This window comes from Salarias fasciatus, chromosome 14 (genome assembly GCF_902148845.1).
Source record: "Salarias fasciatus chromosome 14, fSalaFa1.1, whole genome shotgun sequence".
NCBI classification, from domain to species: Eukaryota; Metazoa; Chordata; class Actinopteri; order Blenniiformes; family Blenniidae; genus Salarias; species Salarias fasciatus.
Window position 1 is genome coordinate 33,924,664 of NC_043758.1, and position 23,523 is coordinate 33,948,186.

The 23,523-nt window shown below is 44.8% G+C and overlaps 2 protein-coding genes, 2 non-coding genes and 1 pseudogene across 4 annotated transcripts; 1 reads left to right on the top strand and 4 right to left on the bottom strand.

Annotated features, from left to right (window-relative positions):
* Positions 1–582: 582 nt before the first annotated feature.
* LOC115400053 (microtubule-associated protein 6 homolog) lies at positions 583–5,288 on the bottom strand. The gene is made up of 4 exons (XM_030107704.1): positions 5,246–5,288; positions 3,986–4,715; positions 2,742–2,877; positions 583–873 (listed from the first exon to the last, which is right to left on the bottom strand). Exons 1-4 carry the CDS (start codon positions 5,286–5,288, stop codon positions 649–651), a joined length of 1,134 nt encoding a protein of 377 aa, XP_029963564.1. The 3' UTR covers positions 583–648.
* Positions 5,289–5,336: 48 nt separating this feature from the next.
* On the bottom strand, positions 5,337–13,616 carry LOC115400054 (52 kDa repressor of the inhibitor of the protein kinase-like; annotated as a pseudogene).
* On the top strand, positions 10,688–10,758 carry trnap-agg (transfer RNA proline (anticodon AGG)). The gene has a single exon. It is a non-coding gene; the product is annotated as a tRNA-Pro (tRNA).
* On the bottom strand, positions 11,019–11,090 carry trnap-cgg (transfer RNA proline (anticodon CGG)). The gene has a single exon. It is a non-coding gene; the product is annotated as a tRNA-Pro (tRNA).
* On the bottom strand, positions 11,828–22,636 carry LOC115400177 (dual specificity tyrosine-phosphorylation-regulated kinase 1A-like). The gene is given in 13 exon segments (XM_030107885.1): positions 11,828–14,756; positions 14,758–14,946; positions 15,259–15,383; positions 15,585–15,888; positions 15,981–16,121; positions 16,297–16,443; positions 16,580–16,866; positions 16,961–17,108; positions 17,215–17,403; positions 17,868–17,960; positions 18,267–18,463; positions 19,889–19,958; positions 21,815–22,636. Coding segments are annotated over 12 exon segments (2,229 nt in total). The 5' UTR covers positions 19,899–19,958; positions 21,815–22,636; the 3' UTR covers positions 11,828–14,357.
* Positions 22,637–23,523: the final 887 nt, after the last annotated feature.

Here is a 23,523-nt window from a genome sequence, read left to right on the forward strand (position 1 = left end):
GTCCGAGGCAACTGGAGGTCAGCATAACTTTAAATGTTTATGACTAAATGTGTGGATTTGTTTGTGTTACATACAGTGAGAGAAGGCGGTGAGCAGAAAGGAGATGGATGAAGATCACTTTGGATCATTATGGAGGTGTTTACTTACATGCTTCAAGAGAACCTCTGACTGGAAAGAAACAGAGACATGAGGACTGTGTCACAAGGTTTTACAGATGGAACAACTCAACGCTGTCAAGGTGAACTTCTCCCTGCTTCTACAGACATGTGTTCCTCTATGATGCTACTACAATGTGAAAATGAATGAAAGACTTGACGTCTGGGTGTCTTGATGCAGAGACGGAGTATTTAAGGCTTTGGAATGGTTTCGTTCCCGATGGGACAGGGACGGGACGGGGTTTAATGAAGGCGTGGATCTGTGTTTCATGTTCTCTAAAGAGAAGCTCGTCCCTCTACACTTTGAAAACCTCTGCTTTACAGTGAAATTATTTGCATTAGTCTAAAAGCTCAACATCAGTGCCTGTTCAGAAGTGAATAATAGATGATCAGAACGGCAAAAACAACAGGCCAGGAAGCAAAAAAAACCCAGATTCCCCCAATTCACCACGTGGCCTTTGATCGCACAAGACAGTGGAGCGGCAAACTGCGTTTACTGTTTGGCCTCCGCCAGTCTATTGCTGATCTCCTTGTTCTTCTTCGTGACGGTCGCCGTCCGGTTTGGGTTCTGAGGCGGCCCGCGGAGGAGGACGGGGGTTTCTTCTTGGCTGGTCTGGGAGCTGGAAATCTGCTTCTCCTTGGCTTTTTTCACCATCTTTCCTGTTGTGGTTGTCGGGGTCTTTTTGGTTTGCTTGGTGCGTGACACTGGTTTTTCCACCTGGAGCGACAGACAGGGCAGAGTGCTGAGACTCCATTCGGAGCGACAGTAACGGGAATTGCTTTCTTGCTGAGAGGATTGACAAGATCAATAGAACACGCGCTGCCTGGCGGATGTGATTGCAGCCCAGAGAAGTGATTTTTGCATGAAATCAAGGGGGAAACAAATAAAGGCTAAAATATCAATAAACTCTAGCAAGAAAAAAATGTAAAGTATACTCCAGAAATGTTAATTCATTAAATCTTCTCATTAACGGTACAGTATGCCAAATTTAAGAAATGCCACTTGTGTGCACTGGGTGGCTGGTAGTGGAGTCACTGTAGCCACAGCGGCTTTATTCTTATCACATACTGCACCTGAAGCTACATCTTAAGATGCCAAATCATGTCAAAATACTATATTGCGCATGCAGTACTTACCTTTTTACAATCTTAAAATGAGTAACAGGCAAATGACAACGTCCGTTACAGGTGGTGGTTAGTGTGATGAGCATAAACGACAACAAACAACAAACAAACAAAAAAAACAGCACAAGAGGGTGTTTGTGCCTCTCCTATGAGCACAGTGGCTCGTGCAGTTTGTCACTGGAGTCAGTCTTTATCGGTGTAAAGTTTCTATTCGTATATGTTAGTTCAGTTTAATGCTGGAGAAGAAAGCTTGCAGCGGAAGGAAACTGCTGGAGGTGGAAAATGTGTGTGTGCAGAGATGACCGTCTACCGTATGCTGTGGAGGAGCTGCCACAGCAGGAACACTGTGGACAAGCCTCTACGATCTACAGATGACTCTGTACGCAGCAACAAAGTTGCGAGGCATGCTCAACTTTTGCTCAACAAATAAACCTTATCGATCTACAACCAGTCAGCCAAAACAATAAGACTGATAGGGATTCATGGAGTCCTTCAGGACCCTGGAGGTGTATCTGTGCTATTTGGGCATCCAGTGTTTGCAGCAGATTCTTAACAGTCCTGTAATCTGTGAGGTGGCGAAACCGCTGAGCCTCGGACGTCCACGAACCAGAAAACCATTTTCTCCAAATAATATAATATGTAGTGGTCATAATGTTATGGCTGATTGGTGTGTGTGTGTCAGTGTGTGTGTGTATGTGTGCGTATAGACACTGGGAGAGATGGCAGATGTCTGTAAAACGGCCGATTCTGACACTGACGTCAGTGTGGTTGTGCAAGCTGTGAGCATTTAGCACACAGCACAGAAACACGACGTAGAAATAAAACCTCACTGACAAAAAGAAGCACTACAAGTCCCGAGCAGCACATCTTCTCAGCATTACAACCCATATTATGTGCAGCATATTTGGGCGTTATTCGTCTGATTGCTGTTGACCTTGAGAGATAAAATTAACTCCAACAGTTAAAACGCAAACACAGCAAGAGTCGTCTGCAAACGGGCTGAAACGGTTAATTCAGTTCCCAAAGTCCTTCATGATTTATGTTGCATAATCCATCAGGAGCAGTTAATGGTGGTGCGGGTGGGCAAACCGTGAGCGTGTGGCTCGTGGTGGTGGTGGGCTGGTGGTTGGGAGGACTGCATCTGGCTCCGGCCGGGATGCATCCCCCTGTGTGTGAGTTGTGTGGTGTGTGTGTGTGTGTGTGTGTGTGTGTGTGTGTGTGGTGTGTTGTGTGTGTGCGTGTTGTGTGCGGTATGCAGCGTTTGCCTCCATGCCTTCCAGAAGAAACAGGAAACACACCTGACTACAGCAGATTAAGAACAGGACTGCTCTCAGTCTCTGAGGAAGTCCTACAGGAATGATGAGAGAGGAGAGTGGCGACGTGAACACACCGCTGCAGACACGTTATGCACCAGCTATTACCGGTTCTTCCGTTTCTCAGTGTGTGTGGACGCCGCCTCACCTTGGCGGGCTCTTTGCCCGGCTCACTGTACAGGCTGCGTATCCTCCGGCGCTCCTGCAGCTTGTGTCGGTCGGGTGAGCCTTCACCTGCTCGCCCTGAAGGTGGCGCTGTAGCTGGTTTTCCAGGCTGGTCTCCTCTGTGGGGGGTTTATACTGAGATGGAGCTTTAATGGGCTTCACTGGTTTCACATCCTTATATGCCTTGAACTCAGTCCTAAAGGAGGGAAGAGTATAATGAAAGTTCTCACTTTTGGAAAGCTGCAATACTGAAATCCAGCTCACTTCAGTGGTTTGACACAAAAATGATTGTCAGTGCCAATGATTATCTGATGGCTCACAGCAGGAGATCATCGCTGGTACTTCAGTGTTGATTATAACTCAGCTCACTTTGTTCTGTTATTGATTTATTGCTGTGAACACTGACTCTTATGGCAGGGATCATGTTCACCATTCATCTGTAAACCCTGGAGAACTGGTCATTTCAGCACTCTCTGTCTGAATTCTGATCCGCTCTTTTATTCCTGGCTCTGGGAGACCCGAGACGGCTGCAGGAACATTTTATTCAACTCAAGCTCACTTCGATATGAAATGAACCGGACATGATAAAAGCTCAGTCCTTATATTTCCAAGTTCCTTCCTTTTCTTTAAATGAATTAGAGGGAATTAACGCGTTAGACTTACAAAAAGATAAAAGATTTATCATTTTGCAAATTCGTACAGCAACATATGAAGGGTGTATTTTGACCTGCTTCTCCTCGCCAGTCTCAACACTTGTGAATCCAGTTTGACTTTTATTAATCCTAAATGTTCTTCTATTCTGGCTTCCATTTGTGCATCACTAACCAAATCTGACGGAAGCCTGTGCAAAGAAAGCATGTTAGGAGACACGTGATGCCATGTGGGAGGCGTTCTGCTGGCTCTGCTTCACTGAAGGGCCTCAGCAGCATGAGTGTGTAGTACTCCCAGGAAGAGCGAGGCAGGAAGGAAATCGATAACGCAACCTTTATTGTGGCGTGTATCAGCTGCTCCTCGCTGGAGACTGTAACAGGAGACCCTGGAAAACCAAATATCTGCTGCTGATCTTTACATTATGTCTAATTAGCGGAGGAGCCAGGGGCTGGGCAGAGCTGAGGCGTGCGTAAAGATGTGGTTTTACGCTTTAAATGGGGAAAACAGGTCCACTTTTCTCTCACTTGGACCGAAGTTTAAAGAGAATGTATGAAGGAGTCAGAGTGCCATACTTACCTGTAGCTGCTGGAAGTCGACATGACCTCCTTGATGTGCCTGTTGAGCGCTGTCCGCGGCCGCTCGGCCCTTCTTCTGCTCCGCGCTCTCCTCTGCGGACACCACCTGTCCCTCCGTCTTCTCGGCCCGCCTTCCTCTCCGCGGACTTGTCCCTCTTCGCGCTCCTCTTCAGACGTGGTCCTTGGACTCCTTCTCCTGAATCTTCTCCTCGATCTCGCTCTTCTCCACGCCGCTGTCGGCCTCGGCGGCCGCGGGCTCCAGCTTCGGCCCGGTGCGCAGCCGTGGAGGTGGAGGTGGGCTGGGTTGGGGATCCAGGGTGGTCGTGCTTCCTCGGGATCGGCCAGGCCTTGTAGTCCTTCTGGTACTGGGTTCTCGGTGATGAAGGGGGCCGGCGGGGTGGTACTGGTCCCGGGGCTTGCAACTGGGCTCGGGGCGCACTCTCCACGCCTTGAAGTCTTGGCGCATGACGGACGCAGAAGAGCCATCTTTTGCCCGCGCGGCACCGCGCGGGCGGGCCTTCGCAGCCTCGTGCGCGCCGGGAGCGGCTGTGTCTCTATGGCGATGCCGCCGGCCTTCTTGGCCCTGGGCTGCGGGTGATGAGCCAGGTGCTGCACGTCGGCCACATCCGAGTACTTGGTGAAAACCAAAGGCACCGCGATGTCCCCTTTATCCAGCTCGGTCCAGAAGCGGTTGATGCAGCATGCACGCGTAATGCACGGCCATTGCCATTCTGCTCAATTACTATAAGGCGGCTGCTCGAGGGAGAAATTAATAAATAAAAGAAATAAGAGAATGCACGCGGAAAGAAAGAAAATCTGCAATACTCACGAGCCGAGCCTACAGATTGCGTCCAGTCAGGGTTTTATCGTCGTTATGTAATTCTATGGAGTACGATGTACTCTTTACCACGCGCTGCGAGCAGAGAATCAGCCTCCTCTCCTCCCGCTGCTCCTCCTGCAGGCTGTACTGTCTCTCTTGTTGAAGTTTAAGAATTCGGGGCTTGCCGTGGAGCGCACATTGCCGTCTTGGTTGCGCATCAAAGCGACCCCACCCACATTTCGGCGGAGAGCCCGTGCGCGCCCGGGTTCTCTGCACTGTGAACTATCACCTGAGCTCGTCACCGTCTGGCCGGCGGAGAGGAGGAGACACGGTTAACCCCACTGCTGCATGCGGGAAACTTACTACTACAGGCCCATTGTTCCATTTTGCGGCGACGGCTGAGGACGCAGCAGAACATGAAGTCCGCACGTGATGCACTACCGGCCAGACTCAGCTGGAAATACGCAAGGATGTAGCCATCCATCTTCTGTGCATGCAGGCAAAGAAGGCACAAATAATGGAAGCTGCAAAAGGCTTTTATTTTAATCAAAGTGAAATGTGGAAAATGAACAAATGAGAACCAAAGCAACCGATCAGGAATCACGTTCACAGCAAATACTGCAGCAGCATTGCAGTAGGATCAGAAAATCCAGGGGGGACATCACTGCTTCATTCACTTCACGCAACCATGTGCATCTCAATTATTCAGACGGAAGGCCCCTGGCGTTTGCATTCCAGGGACACTTGAGTTATGGATGGAGCTGCTCCCTCTGCTGCTCTTCCTGCACCAGTCAGCAGAGTCAGGCTGGTCTGGCTCCATCATGTGGCTGGAGTTAAAAGCACACAATGAGTACAAAAGAAGAAGAAAAAAAAAAAAGGGGGTGGGGGTGGGGTTGGGCAGCTATAAACTGGTTTTGAAGGTTGCAGAAACGTAAATATCTGACTTCGAATTACTTCTAACCACTGTACAAACACTAGACTAATAGAAGTTCGTCAGAATGAGGTTTTCTGTCTTATGAAGTAGACGGTGAGTTTCTGTTTAGTATTTATAGGGATGTTTATATAAAGCAGTAAAGATCTAGAGAAAGCCTCTTTCAACAGGATGAAAATGAGCAGAAACGTTTTGTGAATTCATCAAATACTGCCATATTCTGTTTGTTGGTCTCATGTTTATTGTGTGGCCTCTGACAGGTGCACTGTCAGACACAGATACTCCCGTACCACGGGTCGAACTGTCCATCCACCGCCGAGCAAATTAAACCTCAGGCCGCTGCTGAAAGTCCCGATCCTGCTGACAGACTTAACTACAACCAATAACATGTTTCAACCTCTTACATCGTTAAAGAACAGCAGTCGAACTCAAGTCCTCCTGACAGACACATGAACAACTGTGATCGGGTCCATAAATGAAATTCACTTGGCGGTTATGTCTTCCTCGGGCGCTTCGTCGCCCTCGGCAACGCCCTCGGCCTCGGCTTCGGGGTCGTCCTCGGGTAAAGCCGGCAGTATTTTGTCCACCCTGAGTCCAGGTCGTGCTTGACGTGCGTCGTTGACGTTCAGCACTGGCCAGGCTCCTGTTCACTGCTGGGCCGGCACGCCGCCGAGGTACGCTGCAGACGCTCGCTCGCCGTGTTGCCGCCGCCGTCCTCCAGCTTCAGCACCGGCAGCGTGGACAGCACCTTGAGGAAGGCGTTGACGTGGGGAAGTACTTGACGTCGGGGAGCTGCAGGGTTCTGGGATGGTGGTGGGCAGGCGCACCTCTTTGCCGCGGTGCTTCCACTTGATCCTCCAGCAGTGCAGCTCTGCGGGCAGCGTTGTCGGGGTTGGGCAGGTCGTTCCGGTACACGTCTGCGTAGTTCTCTTCCGTCGTGTTGAACTTCATTTGGCCCATGATGGCCGGAACCAGCGACAGGCACTTGAGGGCTTTGACGTTGGTGTCGCAGAAACATGTCCTCCACCTCCTGCATGATGCCGTGGATCACCGGCATGGTCACGTACTCCTTTAAAATACGGCTCCGCCTGGATTTCGCCTGTGTCGGGCCGCCCGCTGCTTCCGGACGAAGAGCCGGGGGATCTTCACCGGGGACGTCCATGGCGGAGGCCACGCTCACGGCTCCTCGTACCAGAACTCGTGGTACACGTCGATGTTGTCGTTGACCTCGTTCAGCTGACGTGCAGCACGGCGTCAGGCTGTTGGCGGCGAAGAACACCTCGAGCGTTTCCCCCTGGAGGTTCCTGTCCGAAGGCTCTGGTGAACGTGAGGACGTTCTTCAAGATGACGACGGTCACAATGATCTCAAAGTCCGCAAGAATTTCTGCCAGCGAATACGCATCTGCCACAGCGGAAGGCGAGAACTTGCCTTGGTGGTTGTCGTGAATGCTGTCCATGCACAGCAGCAGAGGGGGGTAACATGTCCACCAGCACGTCAAAGACGTTGTGTTGCTGCGTCCACTCGCAGCCGGAAGCTTCTCTCAGGGCAGCGGCCTTCTCCTCGTTCTTCTGGTAATGAGCCGCGATGGAGTTCTCAAGCTCAGCTTGCATCAGCGGGGTCTGAAAGAAGTCACCGATCCTCCTCAGGGTCTCCGACACGATCTGGACGTTGGGGAAAGGCAGGCTGCTGGCCAGGTGGATGTTCAGGGCCATCTGGGAGCAAGGCATGTGCACAGCCAGGGGTACTTCTCCATCAGCAGCGCCGCCACGGCCTTCAGTTTGATGGTGGAGGAGCCGGTGGCCTTGTGGGCTTGGCCACGGCAGTCCTCCATGCTGAGCCCCCAGCGGTCGCGTCAGCTGCGCCTCGAGCCTCTCCACCAGCGTCGGTTCGTCGCCATCGAACGACATGAAGTCCAGAAACTCCTCCCGGGGCAGATTCTGCTGATTCACGTAGCGCAGAAACAGAGGCAGATGTTTCTCACCGGCGATTCCACGAGGTCTCCCGTCACCACGGAGAAGAAGCGGCTCTCTCGCACATCCATGAGCATTTCCTCCCTCACCGTGTTCTCGCACACGTCCAGCAGCTGACTCTGCTGCGTCGCAGAGAGGTACTCGCTGTTCACAGCCACCGCATCAAAGCGCTCCTCAGAGCTTCGTATCCAGTGTTCATGCGATAATCCAGGAGAGCCTGAAGTTGCTGGACTTGACTTCAGCTTCAGACACTCTGTCAGTCGCTAACGGGATGCTCTGCCTTCCCAACCATGAGCACAACCTCAAACAAGGACCGGAGGTATTCCCGACACTCCTTCTCCTCGGTGGAGAGTTGAGGTTCATCCTCGTTTGTGCTCGTGCTGTTTTCAGCTGCTGCATCCTTCTTGGAAGCAGTTGTTCAATAGAGGACGCCACTGAAAAGAGAAGTGACAGGAACCTGAGATTAATTAATAAAAACTAACGAAATGAGATGAAATGTTCAACTCTCTCTGTGACAACTTACATCTCCTTTCTTTAATCTTTTTTATGTCCTCTTCAGTCTGAAAATAAAAACTTCTGTTAATTCCAACAGTATTTTCAGGAAGTCATTAGTTTTAAACTCAGCCAAAACTGAAAGTGAATCAATATTTTTTTCTTACAAGTTCTTTGATCCGTTGCGATGTCTGGTATAAGGATTTTTTAGATGACTTGTGAGATCAAATATGGTGGAATGGCCGTATCCTTCCGTACTGTCCTGTAGGGGCTCTGAAGAGGAAGAAACCCACATTAGCGTCGCTGGCAAACTGCAGAGAAAAGTCTGGGAGAGAATCAAGTGTGACTCACGGTTCTGCAGACCATGGCTGGGTCGAAGTGTTTGGCACATAGTCTGTAGTGTTTGTTCAACTGGTCTGATGTTTTGGCCTCCAGATCTGCCCTGCGGCAGTTTTCTACCCAGATCTTGCATCTGGAAAGACAACACGCCCGTCAGCTGCACGCCACATGTAACAAACCGCATTCTGCTATATTAAAAGGTCAATATCATACAGATACAGGCAACGTCAACATGGGAGTGGGGTCAGTGACAGAGGCCTGAAGTGGGACAAAAAGCCATCATCAATGGAATCTATTCAGTCAGACAGTAGAAACATTATTTCAACATAAAAGAAAAGCTTACTGACATAAACTTAAACCCCACAGTGAATAGCATCAAAATGTGTTTTACCTGTTGTTAAAATGTGAAAGTACTATATTTTTAAGTCATTATTAATAGTATCTGTTTTGATATTTCTCTCAGTGACTGAATGCTGTGTATATTTGAGGAACGTATGAGTTTTTATAAACCTTCAAATACAATATATTTTAAAGGAGTTACTAAGTGTGCTGAGTATAGTGTTGTTTTTAGTCTTGCAGATGATCATGGCAAACTCAACATCTTCCAACACCTATAAAGAATCTGGTAATAATTTCCCTCTGTGTTAATGAAGTATCTCCTGCATAACTCAGTTTTGTGTAAAGAAAAGCATAAAAAAACTACTAAACAAAATCCTGAATTGGTTTAAAAACATTTCTAAAGCAAACTTTCAAGATAAATCATAATGATGTTGTCTTTGGGTCTGGTTGTAACAAAACAAGACATCAGTCAACAATTTACACACTGCACACATTATTATTTGATCGGGCTTCCTATTTAGAAATAAATGTTACCTATTGTGTTACATTGATGTTATTTACGTTTCTAGTTTATTTGTTATAATTTTATGGTGTTTTTAATCACCTTGTTTTAATGGATCACCATTATTTTCTTGGAAAGCACTGTGTGTTGCCTTGGTTCTGAAAGGTGCTGTATGAATTAATCAGCCTGGCCTTATAACAATATTAGAAGGCAATAATAACTAAAAAGTCTGCCCATTAGTATTAAGACCCAACTCTACTGCCAGGAATAGAGTTAAAACTAAACTAAAAAGTCACCGATGTTGTTGTTAAGTTCGATTGAAGTTTCCAACGAATAAAAGACATGATTCACCGGGACCTCCCAATGTCACGACTCTACATGCAGGTTTCTGCAACTTTTAAAGACATTTCAACAGTGCTCGCTACAAGTACATGGGTTGTTACAAATCAACAGAGCGGTGTGAAGTGATAGGAGCTGGTTTACCTCTCGGGGTCCCGCGGAAACCGAAAGAAAGCAAATCCGACTGAGTGCTCTTCCGCGTACAGTTCGGGGCCGCGCAAAATTCGGCATGTTTGAAGCTAAGCGATTAGCTTAGGCTAACTAGCTCTCCACAGGCATTCGCCGCCTTTAACGGTCACTGTTAAGACCACGAGCGGGGGTTTTTGACACGACCAATATTTTGAAGCGGCATCAAATAGCGATGTTCACACATGCAAATAAAACGGCAAGTACACAATAAAATAAACTCCAGCGTCGCTACAAACACAATGGTTGAATTTGTGGCAGATCGTCAAGCCCACCTGGCTGCTGATTGGTTGATGGCGGAGTGGTCCAGGGGAACTATTGGATGAGCGATGAACCAATGAGAGGAGAGATGACATATTTTTCTTCTGTATCCTGGAAAGCTGTGACAGCAGCGCGGCAGGACGCACTACTTCCCCCTATGGTTTTATAACAAACAGCAGCGCAGAAGCTCGTTGGCTATTATCGGTCAGTTTGGTGCAGAAATATTTATGGAACGAGGTTATAGCGCGCTGCAGTGCATGAAAACATTTCTTTTTTTGCTGTTAAAAGATAGCCGTTTTCTATAGTGGATGCATCAAGCAGAAAACGGCAAATGCGCGGTGTCTCCTCCTTTTCCCTCCTTGTGGGTTTTAGCCACTAATTTTTCACAGTGACTAACAAGGTAGGGTTTCAACAAAGTACGTTAAGTATAGGCGCGAAAACAACGAACAATGCCTGATGAAGGGAAACAAGATAAGTATCGATGCATCTTTATGAAATGCAGGGTCCTCTTAGCAAGGCACCTGGCTCGTTGGTCTAGGGGTATGATTCTCGCTTAGGGTGCGAGAGGTCCGGGTTCAAATCCCGGACGAGCCCTCGGTTTTTCTTTTGGTGTTTCTATGTAATCGATGAATCTAATTTAATTTGAGGTCTCATTTCGTAAAAGAAAAATATATTTAGAATAAGGAAATACCGATACTGAAGCAGCGATAAGTACTCACACTAAATTAACAATAATACAGTTTTCTCTCGCTGAACAATAAGAAACTCTTAAACGATGACATAATTTCCTACGGTTATGTTCTGCGCTCACTGATTGTAACCCAACGTTTCAAAGGTTACTAGGCAAAAGGAGCGGGCTCGTCCGGGATTTGAACCCGGGACCTCTCGCACCCGAAGCGAGAATCATACCCCTAGACCAACGAGCCGAGATGAAGAACGCTGTCGGTGAGCTGTTATAAAACCACTGTATCACGCTGTGTCATGGCTTCCTGTTTCTCTTTTCATGTGTATTCTACACAGCTATGAATTGCGTTTCAACAAATATATTTGTTTCCCGAGAGAAAATAAAGACAACAGAGCGATTCAATTAACTTCTTTTATATATCATACATAAGACTGTCTTAATATAATACAAAGGGCATTGTCATAAACACAGCAAAGTCTTGACTAGATCTTACAATCTGTGGATACATGGACTTATCCTTTCCCCCATGCTGTTCAATTCTATAGTGCATGTTGCATGTACAAAAAAGTGAAAAAATGTGAAATCAAAAATGAAAAGGATAAATCCAAATTAAATAAGAGGATTTCAACTTCTGTCGGGTGTTCAGATATGTCAACAAGTATACGTGTTTGTGTATAACCCACAAACTGAACAGGCGTATGAAAGATGGAACCTTTTTTCAACCATGTGCTTCTCATTTAACCAAAAAGTAAGGTTTGTGATGTACATGCACTTACAATATACCCTGTGAAAATTATTAAGGTTTGAAGATCTAGCTTTCCCTGTTTGATTCAAACCCTACCTCATAGTGTTGTCCTGATGTAGTCAAGTACCTTTGCCAAAAGGCAAGGTTTTGCCACTAAGAAAACAGGAGTTCCTGCCCACTGAATGGTCACCAAATTGACAAACATAATCAACATACCAGCAGGAGCAAGGTAGTGAGTTCTATACTTCCTTTATTAAAAAAAATATAAATATATACATAAATTCTATTTCAACTATTAAAAAGGGGCTGCATTTCATGACAACTGCTCTAAATAAGAGGTCAATCAGCATGATCTGAAATAGGCGCACACTTACGAGTCACTGCAGTCAATTTTTTTTCTTTTTCAGTCTTTATTTTTGGAATGTTTAGTACCAGTATGAGAGCCAGCAATAAAAACCACTGGCAATTTCTAAATGTCTCAAATTCTGCGGGGTATGAAAAATGATTGCAAATTTGCAATTAACCTTGACATCCAGATAAAACCCCAATCTCAATATAGGTAGCTTTACATTTGTGTTTGTGGAAATACCAAGCAAGATGTCTTCAGATGGTTTCTCCTTTAGGATGACAACAGCATGACCTGTGGCCTGCCCTCAATTTGAGAGGTGGCTGTGGGCAGGGTTGGGTTTTTTTTTTCTTTTAATTGTATTTTATTTCTAATTTGAAAGCTGATAAAATGAGCAACAGAAGAAAGAAAGCACTTCAAAATCCCTGATATAAAAAAAAAAATCTGGTAAATTCACTGTAATGTTTTGAGGACATGCATGTCTGCCGGGGCAAAGCATGTGAGCGTGGGCTGACAGACACCCTTTCCCTTTGAATAGGACAACAATCATGGGGATCTGCCCTACCAAATCAGAACGATACCATTCAACACAAACCGATTTGCCACAATTATCCTTACCCTGCCAAGACAACGACACAGAGTCTTGCTTCATGGCAGAAAGTAGCCAAGTTGACCAAATGATGTATGAAAGGCAGCAACACCCTTTGAAATAGTATGATGGGGGCAAAAGAAAAACGACGACACAGAAATAGAACGCATTAGTCTCCTTTTTTTTTTCTTTTTTTTTGTGTTTTTTGTTTTTTTTAAACCTTCAGCTTCTATCTTGCTACTCTGGAGCCTGCAGAGTAACTACCAAATTCTCTAACATACCAAAGTTTTAAAAGACTCCCAAAATAATCTACCAATTAATATGGAAACAGTTTTGGTAAAACTTTGCAAACAAATCTGGCCAGGATACACAATAGCCAACGGTCTCGACAACGGTCTCCAGTTTTGCTAAAGTAATATATTGCAGCTGTTTGTGTTGACGTTAAAATAAGATCTTGATAAACTTTGCGTCAAAGTGGTGAACTGCTACATTATTGGTTACAGACACCTATATGCTATAAAACAACTGCTTTGGTATAAAAACATATCCAAAGGGAAAATAAATTCTTGTAAAATTCACAGCATAATTTGAGGAGAAAAAAGGCAGTCACTTAACTCATTTTTTTCTTCAGTTTCCATGTTTTGGATGGAGAGACTTGTGCAGGTGGTTCTGATGAGGAACTACATGCAAAAGGGAAAAAGTAACAAACATAAAAGGGTAGACTCTGGAATAGATAGTTCTTTCCACTGCAAAATCCTTAACCAGTGAATTTCAAGGAAGTAATGTTTAGGAGGTTGTTGTGTACAATAAGACCCTGTTATGTGGGGCCCTGCTGAAGACGAAATCTTTGTCGAGAAAGGCCTCAAATTACCATTCTTATTTACCATATCTAAGTTGTTTTTTATTTCCTTAAAGAATTAAGGGCTGTCTAGAGAGAAAAATAGAGAAAAGCCATCTTAATTCAAATGATAATGTCCAGCTCCATCCCATTCCAAGTCCATGAGTCATAAGGCCAAAGGGTTATCTAGAACCAGCCGCTGACTGTCTTCCTCTCGCTGGGCTGGATCCTCTCGTCTCCCGTGCCCATCGCTGCTCTCGCCTGTGCCGGGCCCGCTTGCAGCTCGCAGGACTACGGGGCCTCCGGGCCCGAGGGGTGGTGTTTCCCTCTCCTTTGACCCCGGGTCGGCGCCACTATCCACCTGCGGGGGTCTCCTCTTCGCCCGGCCAGCACACGCATAGGGACTCCACTGCTATGTGCTCCCCTTTGACAGAGTTACACAATACCGACCAACAACAAGAAATATCACCGCAAACACTTCCCCTCATTGTCAAGCTACAGGATTTACAAGCAGCTTTTATGTGAAATTTCACTTAAAAAAGGGCAAAATAATAACAATTAAGAACCAGTGGAACAGTAATGTCAGGCAGTCCACGAATTGAACCGAAAGAGGACGCCAAGCATTTCATCACCAACAGCTACCTGCAAAACGGCTTCAAACTTTGCTCTGAAATGCTCCTTAGAAGATTCTGCCACATAATACCATATGGTGATTACTTGGTGGTTACATGAAACTGGTGAAATGGTAAGATGGATGTCTCAATCTCACTATGATTATTCCGCAGTATTACTTTGTGCCTAATGATTGCAAAAGAAAAACTGATGAAAATTACATATATACTTTTTAAACAAAGGTTTTTCTCTGTAGTAGCGGTTCAGTGATATCTCCCTTCTGACGTGAGCAGCTTTTGTTCTCAACACACCTTGTAGTAAAAAACACCACCTTAAAAATGACGCACAGGGGGAACACACAGCCAAATGTCAGTGCAGTCACGAGCTGGCCATTGAACTCTGCTGCACACACACTCCAGTCATTGGAGACTCCTCCCGGTCCATGCCCTGCCTCATGCCCAGGTGGCCTTCCGCTAGGTAGTGGGCAGGCCCTGTGTTCGTGCCCATGGAGAATGCAGGGTGCGCTGCCATGCCAGTCTCCTGCCGTGGGTTCGAGAAGGCACCTAGCCCCATGCTCAGCCCACCATTCTGACCAAAGTCAAGGGCTCCAGCGGGCAAATGGCGGAGCTGGTAGGCCTGGTTGCCATGGTTCCCAGTGGAAGAGGATGATGTCGAGGAAGAGGAGGCAGAGGAAGACAGGGAGGTCATGGACAGATGGCCATGAACCACCTCCATGGAGTCCTGTGTCGAGGAGCTGTGTGTCGGGGAGGTGTAGTTGGCGTGGGCGCGGGCGTGTCGCCATCATCGGCCCGTGGTGGTGATGAGTGTGTGAATGGGGATGCAGGGCCTTGGGGTGCTGAGGGGGAACATGGAAGGTGGTCTCCTGGACGGGGTGGGTCTCTCCAGTGACTGACTCTGGTCCGACGCCACCTCCCCACACCATCGGGGGTGGGTAAGGCTGTCTTGCCTGCAGATATCACAAACAACAGGAGTCAGTTGTGGACTCAGCTTCCATCCACACGATCAGACCGAGTTTACTTCCTATTCATTTTAATGACTATGTGAGAAACTCTGCTTAGTTGATCCATATAAAATTATTACTCCTACGAAGTTCTCTGCTTCAATTTTTTTTTTTTTTTTTGAATAACAGAAGCATCAATTTCTCACATTCAAAAGCTAACAAAAGCAAATGAAAGCATAACCCCCTCTTTCATCATAGCACAGCTCAATGGCTGTCGCTGCTGAACTGACTGGAGGTATCTGGGAGTACTGTACTGACCTGTGGGCAGAGACTGTCACCATCGATGGCCGGCATGGCCGTGCCGAAGTGTCCTCCACTGTGCAAGTGGTGATGGGTAGGGTCTGATCTTGCTCTGCCACTGGTACTTGTCCCAGATGATCCTCCTAAGTGTTAAGCAAAGTGTCACAGTTACAGCCGTGCTGACGGTGTGTGCTGCTCAAACAGGATTATAAAGCGGTGGTGAACGTTACAATGGTGTGCATGTTGATTCTGAACACTTCTGATGTTCCTTGGAGGCAATAACAGTCAAGAATCTGTCGCTGTAAGTGGAAAGCGAATGAGTAAAAAGCAGCCGGACTGCTTACCTGAACTAGAGGAGGTGCTGGAGGTGGTTCCTGAAGACTGGGATTGCTCTAATGCGGGGCTCGTAGACACACTACTGCTTGTATTGGTCCCCTCATCCGCAGTCTTCTTGAAGAAGCTGTGCTGCAGGGCATAGTAGGGCTGGATGCGGCTCTTAGGGTCATAGTCCAACATCCGGAGGATCAGGTCCTTGAACTTCAAGTAGTCAGCAACAGCATGGCCAGACTCCCCTGCCCGCCGGCCACCTGGACCCCCTGTCTCCACACCCAGGATGGAGTGGAGCTTCCGTGAAGCTGGAGGCTTATACTGTTACAGAGTACAACAAAATTAAAAGAAATAATCAAGCAACACAAACCTCTGAGCCGAACTCAAATTCTAAGCCAGAGAGCTGAGCTCACCCTTTTGCCATCTTTGGTCTTCTTAACACTCCATGTACCATCCGAAAGCTTCTCAAAGAACTTCCTTGCTTTTGGGGCTAGGTCCATTATGTGATTAGGCGGGATACCAAGAACTTCCACTATTTTGTTCATCTGGTCCACCTGTGGAAAATATCAATCAAGTTACCAATCAAGTCCTGCTGAGAGACAGGAGAGCTTCTCATGTTCGTATGCATCTGCATTTACAGGTGTAAAGTCCACAAGCAAGGGAGGTCACCTGTCACATGTCTCTAACATTACAACACAGCTGATTTGGTAACAGTTCAGATCAATTTACCTCATTGGCTCCACTGAAGAGAGGCTCTCCAGTGTGCATCTCCACCAAGATGCAACCCAGGGACCACATGTCGATGGCCAAGTCATAGGGCATTCCCAGCAGCACCTCTGGGGAACGGTAGAAGCGACTCTGGATATACTGGTATATCTACAAACAAAGCAAAAACAGTTAAGACTCAATCTTCTTTATCGGCTGTCCTATTTTACAAACTTGCATACTTTCATTCTTTTATCATTGTTGATAAAAAAAAAAACAAACAAAAAAATAAAATAAAGCTATGCACCCTTTGTCCCAGTTGGCAGGAGCTGCCAAAGTCCACTATTTTGATGGCACTCCTCTTGGGGTTACAGAGGAGGATGTTCTCAGGCTTCAGGTCACAGTGGATGATGCTGAGCTCAGGCGTGGCCAGGAAGAGTAGCGCCGTGCATAGCTGCTGGGCAAACTTCCGGGTGAGATTGAGTGAGACGCCGCGGAAGTTGGTATTTCGGAGCAGGTCGTATAGGTTATATGACAGCATCTCGAACACGAGGCAGAGGTGGTTCCGAAACATGAAGTGACGCTTTAGGTGAACTGCAGAAAACCAAAGGAGAACCCACGTTAGCCCAAAACAGAATGCATAGGATTCTCATTCCCGAGATGTGTCTTCATTTGGAGAGTGACTTACCAATGTAGTATTTCATCTCAGTATCATGTTTGTTCATGAGCTCTAGAAGGCGCACTTCAATCTGGGCTTGATTGAGGAAAGCTTTCTTGTTCTTGATGATCTTAATGGCAACCCATTCCTGCTCTGCCCGGTCATATGCTTTTACAACCTAAAGATGACAAGACAAAATCTTAATGTTTGAGCCTCTTCATATTCATTTCAGTTCCACATCACATGTGCTAAAACAAAGTGTGTGTGTATGTGTGTGTAAACACCTGTCCAAAGGATCCTTTTCCTATCAAGGAATCGATCTCATATCGGTCCATCCACTTCTCCCCATTCTTGACGATGTAATCATAGTTATCATCGTCATAGCCATCATTAAAGACTTTCCTCTCCTTTTTGTGACTGGAGTCTTCACCCTGACCCTGTTGGTGCCGTCGCTTCTTTTTTGCATAATACACCTGTAAACAACAAAACCTCAGATGACAATCCTTCAGTGACACATTTTAACAATGTAAACAGATTATATGGAAAGATGCTTCGACGTCTGCACAAAATTTTCTTGAAAGAAATAAGGAAAGAAGTTAAGTAAGAAAGAAAATCAACTTTCCAATAATCCATTAAATCACTTACAAAGTGAAAGCAAATGGTGCAAAATGACCAGTCACTTAGCCTCAGACAAAGGAGACACCTACACACGTCTTGTTTTGTCTGGCTAACAGTCTAAAGTTCTTTGATAAATAGGTCACCGTCACGTATGACAAATCAAACAATCCTTATGTGTGTAGTTACAAAGTACACATTTGACTCTCCCACGTGAAACAATATATATTAAGCCAATTACTAAAATGGTGTCTGTCGTTCAGAAAACTGATTAATCTTGAGAAGCCTTGAATGAAAAACACAAAACAAAATCAGAACAAACCTCATTGATGTGTTTGTATGTTTTGATAAGGTCAATGGAGAGCTTCCTCAGGGGAGCTGAAGTTGGGTCACGAAAGCACTGGGGCATGTGCCTCTGAAGTATCAGGAAGACAAAAAAAAGACAACAAAAAACAACATTATGTCATGAAGGAGAAGTATGCACAGCAGCACTCCTGTCAGAAACACACAAACCTAATATGGTTATTATTGTACTTCAGAGAATGAGTTTTTCCACAGTATGAAAAAGGCTCGACTGGAAGAAATATCTGACATGCAGCTACTCTGCCTGGTGACAGCAGCAGAGAAGAGGAAGTAGACTTTCATTTCACATTATGTTTGCTATTGTACAGATTAAGACTAAGAGGAAGGCGAGAAGTGGAGTCGGGTCGGGTTAGTGTACCTGATTGGCAGTGAGCTGTGGTGTCTGGTCGCTGTACGGTAAGACCGTAACAGATTGGTCAGTGCTTGGCTGGTGGCGGTCACTGTACTGCTGGTGCGTATGGGGCATTGGAGCAGCCATCTGAAGACCAGCAGTGTGTAAAGAAAAAGAGGGCGCAAGCCGGACGGACGAAGGTTTGCATGCTGAAGTCTCTCCTCCTGGAAGACATTAACACCGCTTTGAGTTGCATATTAACCTATTTCAGCATGATGCGTAACAAAAATTGAGAGAGCAAAAAGGGCTGATGAGCTCGGTGTGAATCTCTCCGTTTCCTTTCTCTTACGAGGTATATTTATATTTAGGCCAGAAATGATACGAATGAAACATTCCTACTTACAGTAAAGACAACAATAAGAAATATCGGCTGCTTACCGTGGCCTGTAATCATCTCAACACACAGAAACTACAGATTTTACATTTTTAAAAAATGAAAATATTTGCAAAATGCTAATTAGGAATATATATTAAATATATACATGTACAAATAATCGAGCTCAGACCGTTAAAACATACAGAATTTGTCATTAAATATCTAGAACATCAAGTATCAATAAACAGCTACAGAGTAATATCAGGATTATATATAGTGTCTTTTGTTAAATATGTAAAGCAAAGAAAGAAAATGCATCAAAAAGGATAAGCACAATATAAAACATAGCAGGAATATAGCAACCTTTGTGAAGAAAAGGGAGGAAAAGAGCAGGTTTAACAGTGAGAAGGGGTGAAAACAGAGCATCTCCACACTGTACAGTGAATCATCCTTCATTTTAAGCCAGAAGGAATCAAAAAATTATTAAATAGCATGTTCAGCTATCAGCATCTCTCACCAGACAACACAATTCACCAGTGCTACACAGTAACCACTATTCAGAATCCCAGCAACAGCACCTAATTAGCATAGCCTATCACCACAGAGATACAGCGTGATTTGGCAAGCCCATCAATGCACAGACCAATCACAACGCAGTATGCAAATAGCCTACTTTTGTTGCCAGGGCAGAGCTGCTCCCATTTTCCAATGAGAAAACAAGAAATAAACAAGAAATAAAATTGAACTTTGGCACACTTAGACGTTGCTTTCAACACGAGAGCCTGACAGCAAAATAGCTGCACAGCCCAAAACCTGCACTCCATCTGAGAGCGGTAGAAAGCTGACCCAGCTCTGGAAAAGCAAAAAATACACAGAGCCACTGACAGAAATAAGAGGAACTGTAAGATGATCGAGCACATAGAGCACGGCCAAACACTGGATCTGCTGGAAACTAACACCTTTCACATACAGATATATATACACATACGGTTTTATAAATAATTTTCTAAAATAACACGGGGACTCTTTGTATTTCTCTATTACATTAGATTATATTATACACTATATTTACAGCATTTAAATAAAAAATATATAAATACATCTGCAAATAAAAAGTTTAACTTGACAAAGATATGTATTTAATTATAAACTATAACTTAAATAAGAGGCTGTCATTTCTGATTGTGGATTTTTTTTTAAATCATAAGAGCAAAAGAGAAGATTTGCACGACTTCCCCAGCAAAAGGTTAAGCTTTAATACTTAGCAGCTAACCTGGATGCATCTTTTCCTGTCAAATTTCATATCATCCTGGGAGGAGAGTCCAGCAGCAAACCACAACCCACTACAAAGAATAAAAACAAATGATTATGATTGTGCATCTCTGGCTGGGATTTACCTTTATTGTGGTTTAACTTTTAGTTGAGATGAGACAGGAGGACAGGGCCTCTTTTTAAAAAAAAGAAGAAAAAGAGAGAGGACATCCCCAAACTTTGAAAGAAAAGTGTGCTTGAGGTAAATAAATGGACTTTGAAGGGTTTTGAACAAAGGCCACACTTTTAAAAGCAGTTTGCTGCTTGTGGCTGATCAGTTCAAAAAAAAATAAAACATGAATTTTTTAAAGATATGACCCTCTTGTGAGAGTGTGAAAATGTATCTTAGACTGAAACTAGGATTAATATTGTTTTGAATTTGTATGTGCACTTGATCTCCTCCCATTATGTTTCATAGTCTGCAGGATATTTCAATCAATAATGCAGACTAAAATGAAAATAAGATGAGGAAAACATTTGTTCAAATATGTATTTTTGTATTTAAATATAAGTAGTCAATCTAAAATTGCTCAATCAGATTATGCAAATTGACAGTGAGCTGAAAAAGTTTAGTTTGAGCTCTGTCCTCAAACAAAAAGCTAGTATTAGATTGTAGTAACTGTTAGACTGAATTTAACGAGTGAAAAGAATAAAATACAGAAACCCTACTGGTATAATCCAATTTGTATTTGTCCAAAAGGCCTTTATTACAGCGCACTTGTAGCTCTTTAGTGTTTCCCGGACGTCAGATTATTGTTAATTTTCAGTACTGTCATATGAACAGTTCCTTTTTTGGCTCGAGTCATTACGGCATCAACGGGCCTATTTAGGTGTAAATATAACGACAGCTAGCTTGCTATTAGTAGCCGGATCATATCATAAGTGATGGCTAAAGACCTCTGTAAAAAGCCTGTGTGTCATCTTCTCACGCCCAACTGATTAGATCCATTCCGAAGCTGAATCAAATGGAAGCCATCCAAAACAATTAAAAGCCTTACGTCCGTACATAAAGACGGCTCCTGAGCAGCCCTGTACTTACAGATGATGGGGTAGATCTCGTCATGGTTGGAATTTAGGAAGCATATTCAGCGTTAATGTTCGTCCTCCTCTCGCTACATATCGTCCGTGTGTGTGCCTCCGATTCCCCGTGTAAATGACAAACGGGAGTCGGGCTCACGTTACCGTTAGCAAGTCTAAACTAGCTAACGCTGTCGTCGTTCACGTTACCCTGAAAAACTGCGGGACAAGCAAGCATATCTCTCACCAATCCAACGTTAACGTTAGCTAGTGACGCTGTGTGCAGCCAGCGGGTTGTGGGGCCCATTCAGCTGGTTCGTCAACAAGTCAACGTTAACCATTAGCCAGGTTAGCCGAATTAGCTGCGAGGCGTTAGCCCGGTTAGCTTCCCGTACAGTAAAACTGTAAAACCCACTTCCACACATCGTGATACTGACATACTTAAAGGCTGCACTCACAGTAAATCAAATCTGGGTTTTGTAAGCTAACAAGACGACGTTTTGCTGGTATCGTACAATGACAGTGTATAATATCGCAGGGTTAGCTGGAACATTAACGCCGTACCAGCATGACCCACTCAATCCGCTGCACCCCCGAGCGGCTCCGCAACCAGATGTAACGCTGCTCCCTGCCCAACATTAAAAATCCCTCCGTTGACCTACTGACTGGGGAGCAAAACGTTAACGGCGGCTCCGGAGGAGTCGGCACCGCCACGAAACGCTAGCTAGCCGCCATACCTTAAGCTACCGTTCCCAACTTCACTGTCGCGTCCATCATTGTTAACCATTCACGTTACATATGTTATATACAACCGCGAAAGCGTTAACGCAAAAACGCTGAATGTCAAGGATAGCGGCTCACGATCACTCACCTCTGATGGCACGATCTTCATTTAAAGTCCAATAACCTGTATGATGAGGAAACTTATCCAGCTTGAGATTCTCCCCTCCCTGCACGGTTAGCGAGTAATGTTAAATCCAATCCCCGTCTTCTGACCGGCTAAAATAATTCGCCAGTCACATTTAATACGTTCTTCATGTCCCAAGCTTTGATGAACACCTGTGATCGAAGCAACTTTGGCCAAGGCTACTATCAGCTGATGACAAGCGACATGCTAACGTTAACTAGCACGCATAACTCACTAGCTAACCTTAGCGAACGGGCTAGCTAGTTGACAAAATGAACGCAGCTAACATTAGCTACCTGCTAACGTTAGCTTCCCTGCTAGCCCGAAGCTAACGATTCTAGCCTCCGCTAAATAAATGTAATGCCAAATTCTGATTTTACGTTCCTTTTGCAAATACCGCGTCGGTCACGTCGATAAAAACGAGCGCACGGATGAATCCAGACTGTTGTACACGTGAAACAGAAACCGTGTCCTCTGATAATTTTGGTTAGGAATTTTGTGTCAATTTTCACAAAATGGCGCGCCGTCCAAACCTGCGCAGTGAACCGGCCCGGTGGACCAGAGACACGGACAACTCAGTTAGTGCGGCGCCGCCTAATTATTTCAACTCTGTTAGAACGTCGGCCTCTTGATCTTCTTGATCCGATCCACTAGGCGCATTTCAATATCCAAAAACGTCAAACATATATCCACTGACAGCATTATTCCGGCGGGAAGGGAGAACATTTGAAAAGACTGTGCTGGGGAAAAAAACCCTCCTGACAAAATGGCGATGCTCTAGCTTGTTGCCATGGCAACTGTCAATCAAAAAAATGAAGTGCCCGGATGTTCCAATGACGAATAAAATGTAACTGGCCGGAGTTACAGGACACACTGACTCCAATGCTCTCCCCCATCTCTCCTCCGTTTCTCTCCTTGTTCTCGCCTTTTCACCGAGTTTGGCCTGTTGCTACCAGCAAATAAGCATTTTACTGCTCGCCTCTGCTCGTTGTTGCACTGTGAAACCACCATTTAGCCAGACAGAAGCTTTCTCCTCTTCCAGAGAGGCAGCAGCTCTCAAACACCCGCTCAGCACGCCAGTGCTAAAATAAAGCACATTTTTACCGCCGCATTTTTTCACGAGGATCAAATTTAGCTGAATATGGAGCCCTTTCTGTCTTATTAAACGTTTAAAATAAAAAAATAATAATTAAAATAAAAAAGTTTTAAATTAGAAATATTTGGTGCATTTTTTTATGGGTCACATACAGGCAATTTTGGTCTGAGTGATTAAATAAGATTTAATTAATTTTATCCCTATAGGGGAAATTCAAATATCACAGCAGCACAACACATAAAGAAATAATTTATAATAATATTAATATTTATTTATTTATTTATTTATTTATTTATTTATTTATTTTAAAGAAAAGCTGTATCATTGGGTGTATCACAACTTTATCTTCCTGATATAGACATGTGGATTATTCATATTGCAATATCCATATTGCAAAGTATATTGTTGTGACACACATATAAAAATATTCATTGTGATGTTTCACAAAAGACAAACTGAACTGTGACAGTTTTGGAAAAGACTGCATTTTAAATTTGGACAAAAGTGAATAATAATAATAATTAAAAAAAAACATTTCCAAAATTAAAATATTTGACCGCCCAAATTATTATCAGAT

Excerpts from the sequence above, each read along its gene's own strand:
- LOC115400053 (XM_030107704.1), bottom strand. The coding sequence starts at position 5,288 with ATGGATGGCTACATCCTTGCGTATTTCCAGCTGAGTCTGGCCG. Across the intron at positions 4,716-5,245 it reads TTTCCAGCTGAGTCTGGCCG|AATGGCAATGGCCGTGCATT; the intron begins GTAGTGCATCAC and ends GTAATTGAGCAG. Across the intron at positions 2,878-3,985 it reads TCGACTTCCAGCAGCTACAG|AGGAGACCAGCCTGGAAAAC; the intron begins GTAAGTATGGCA and ends AACCCCCCACAG.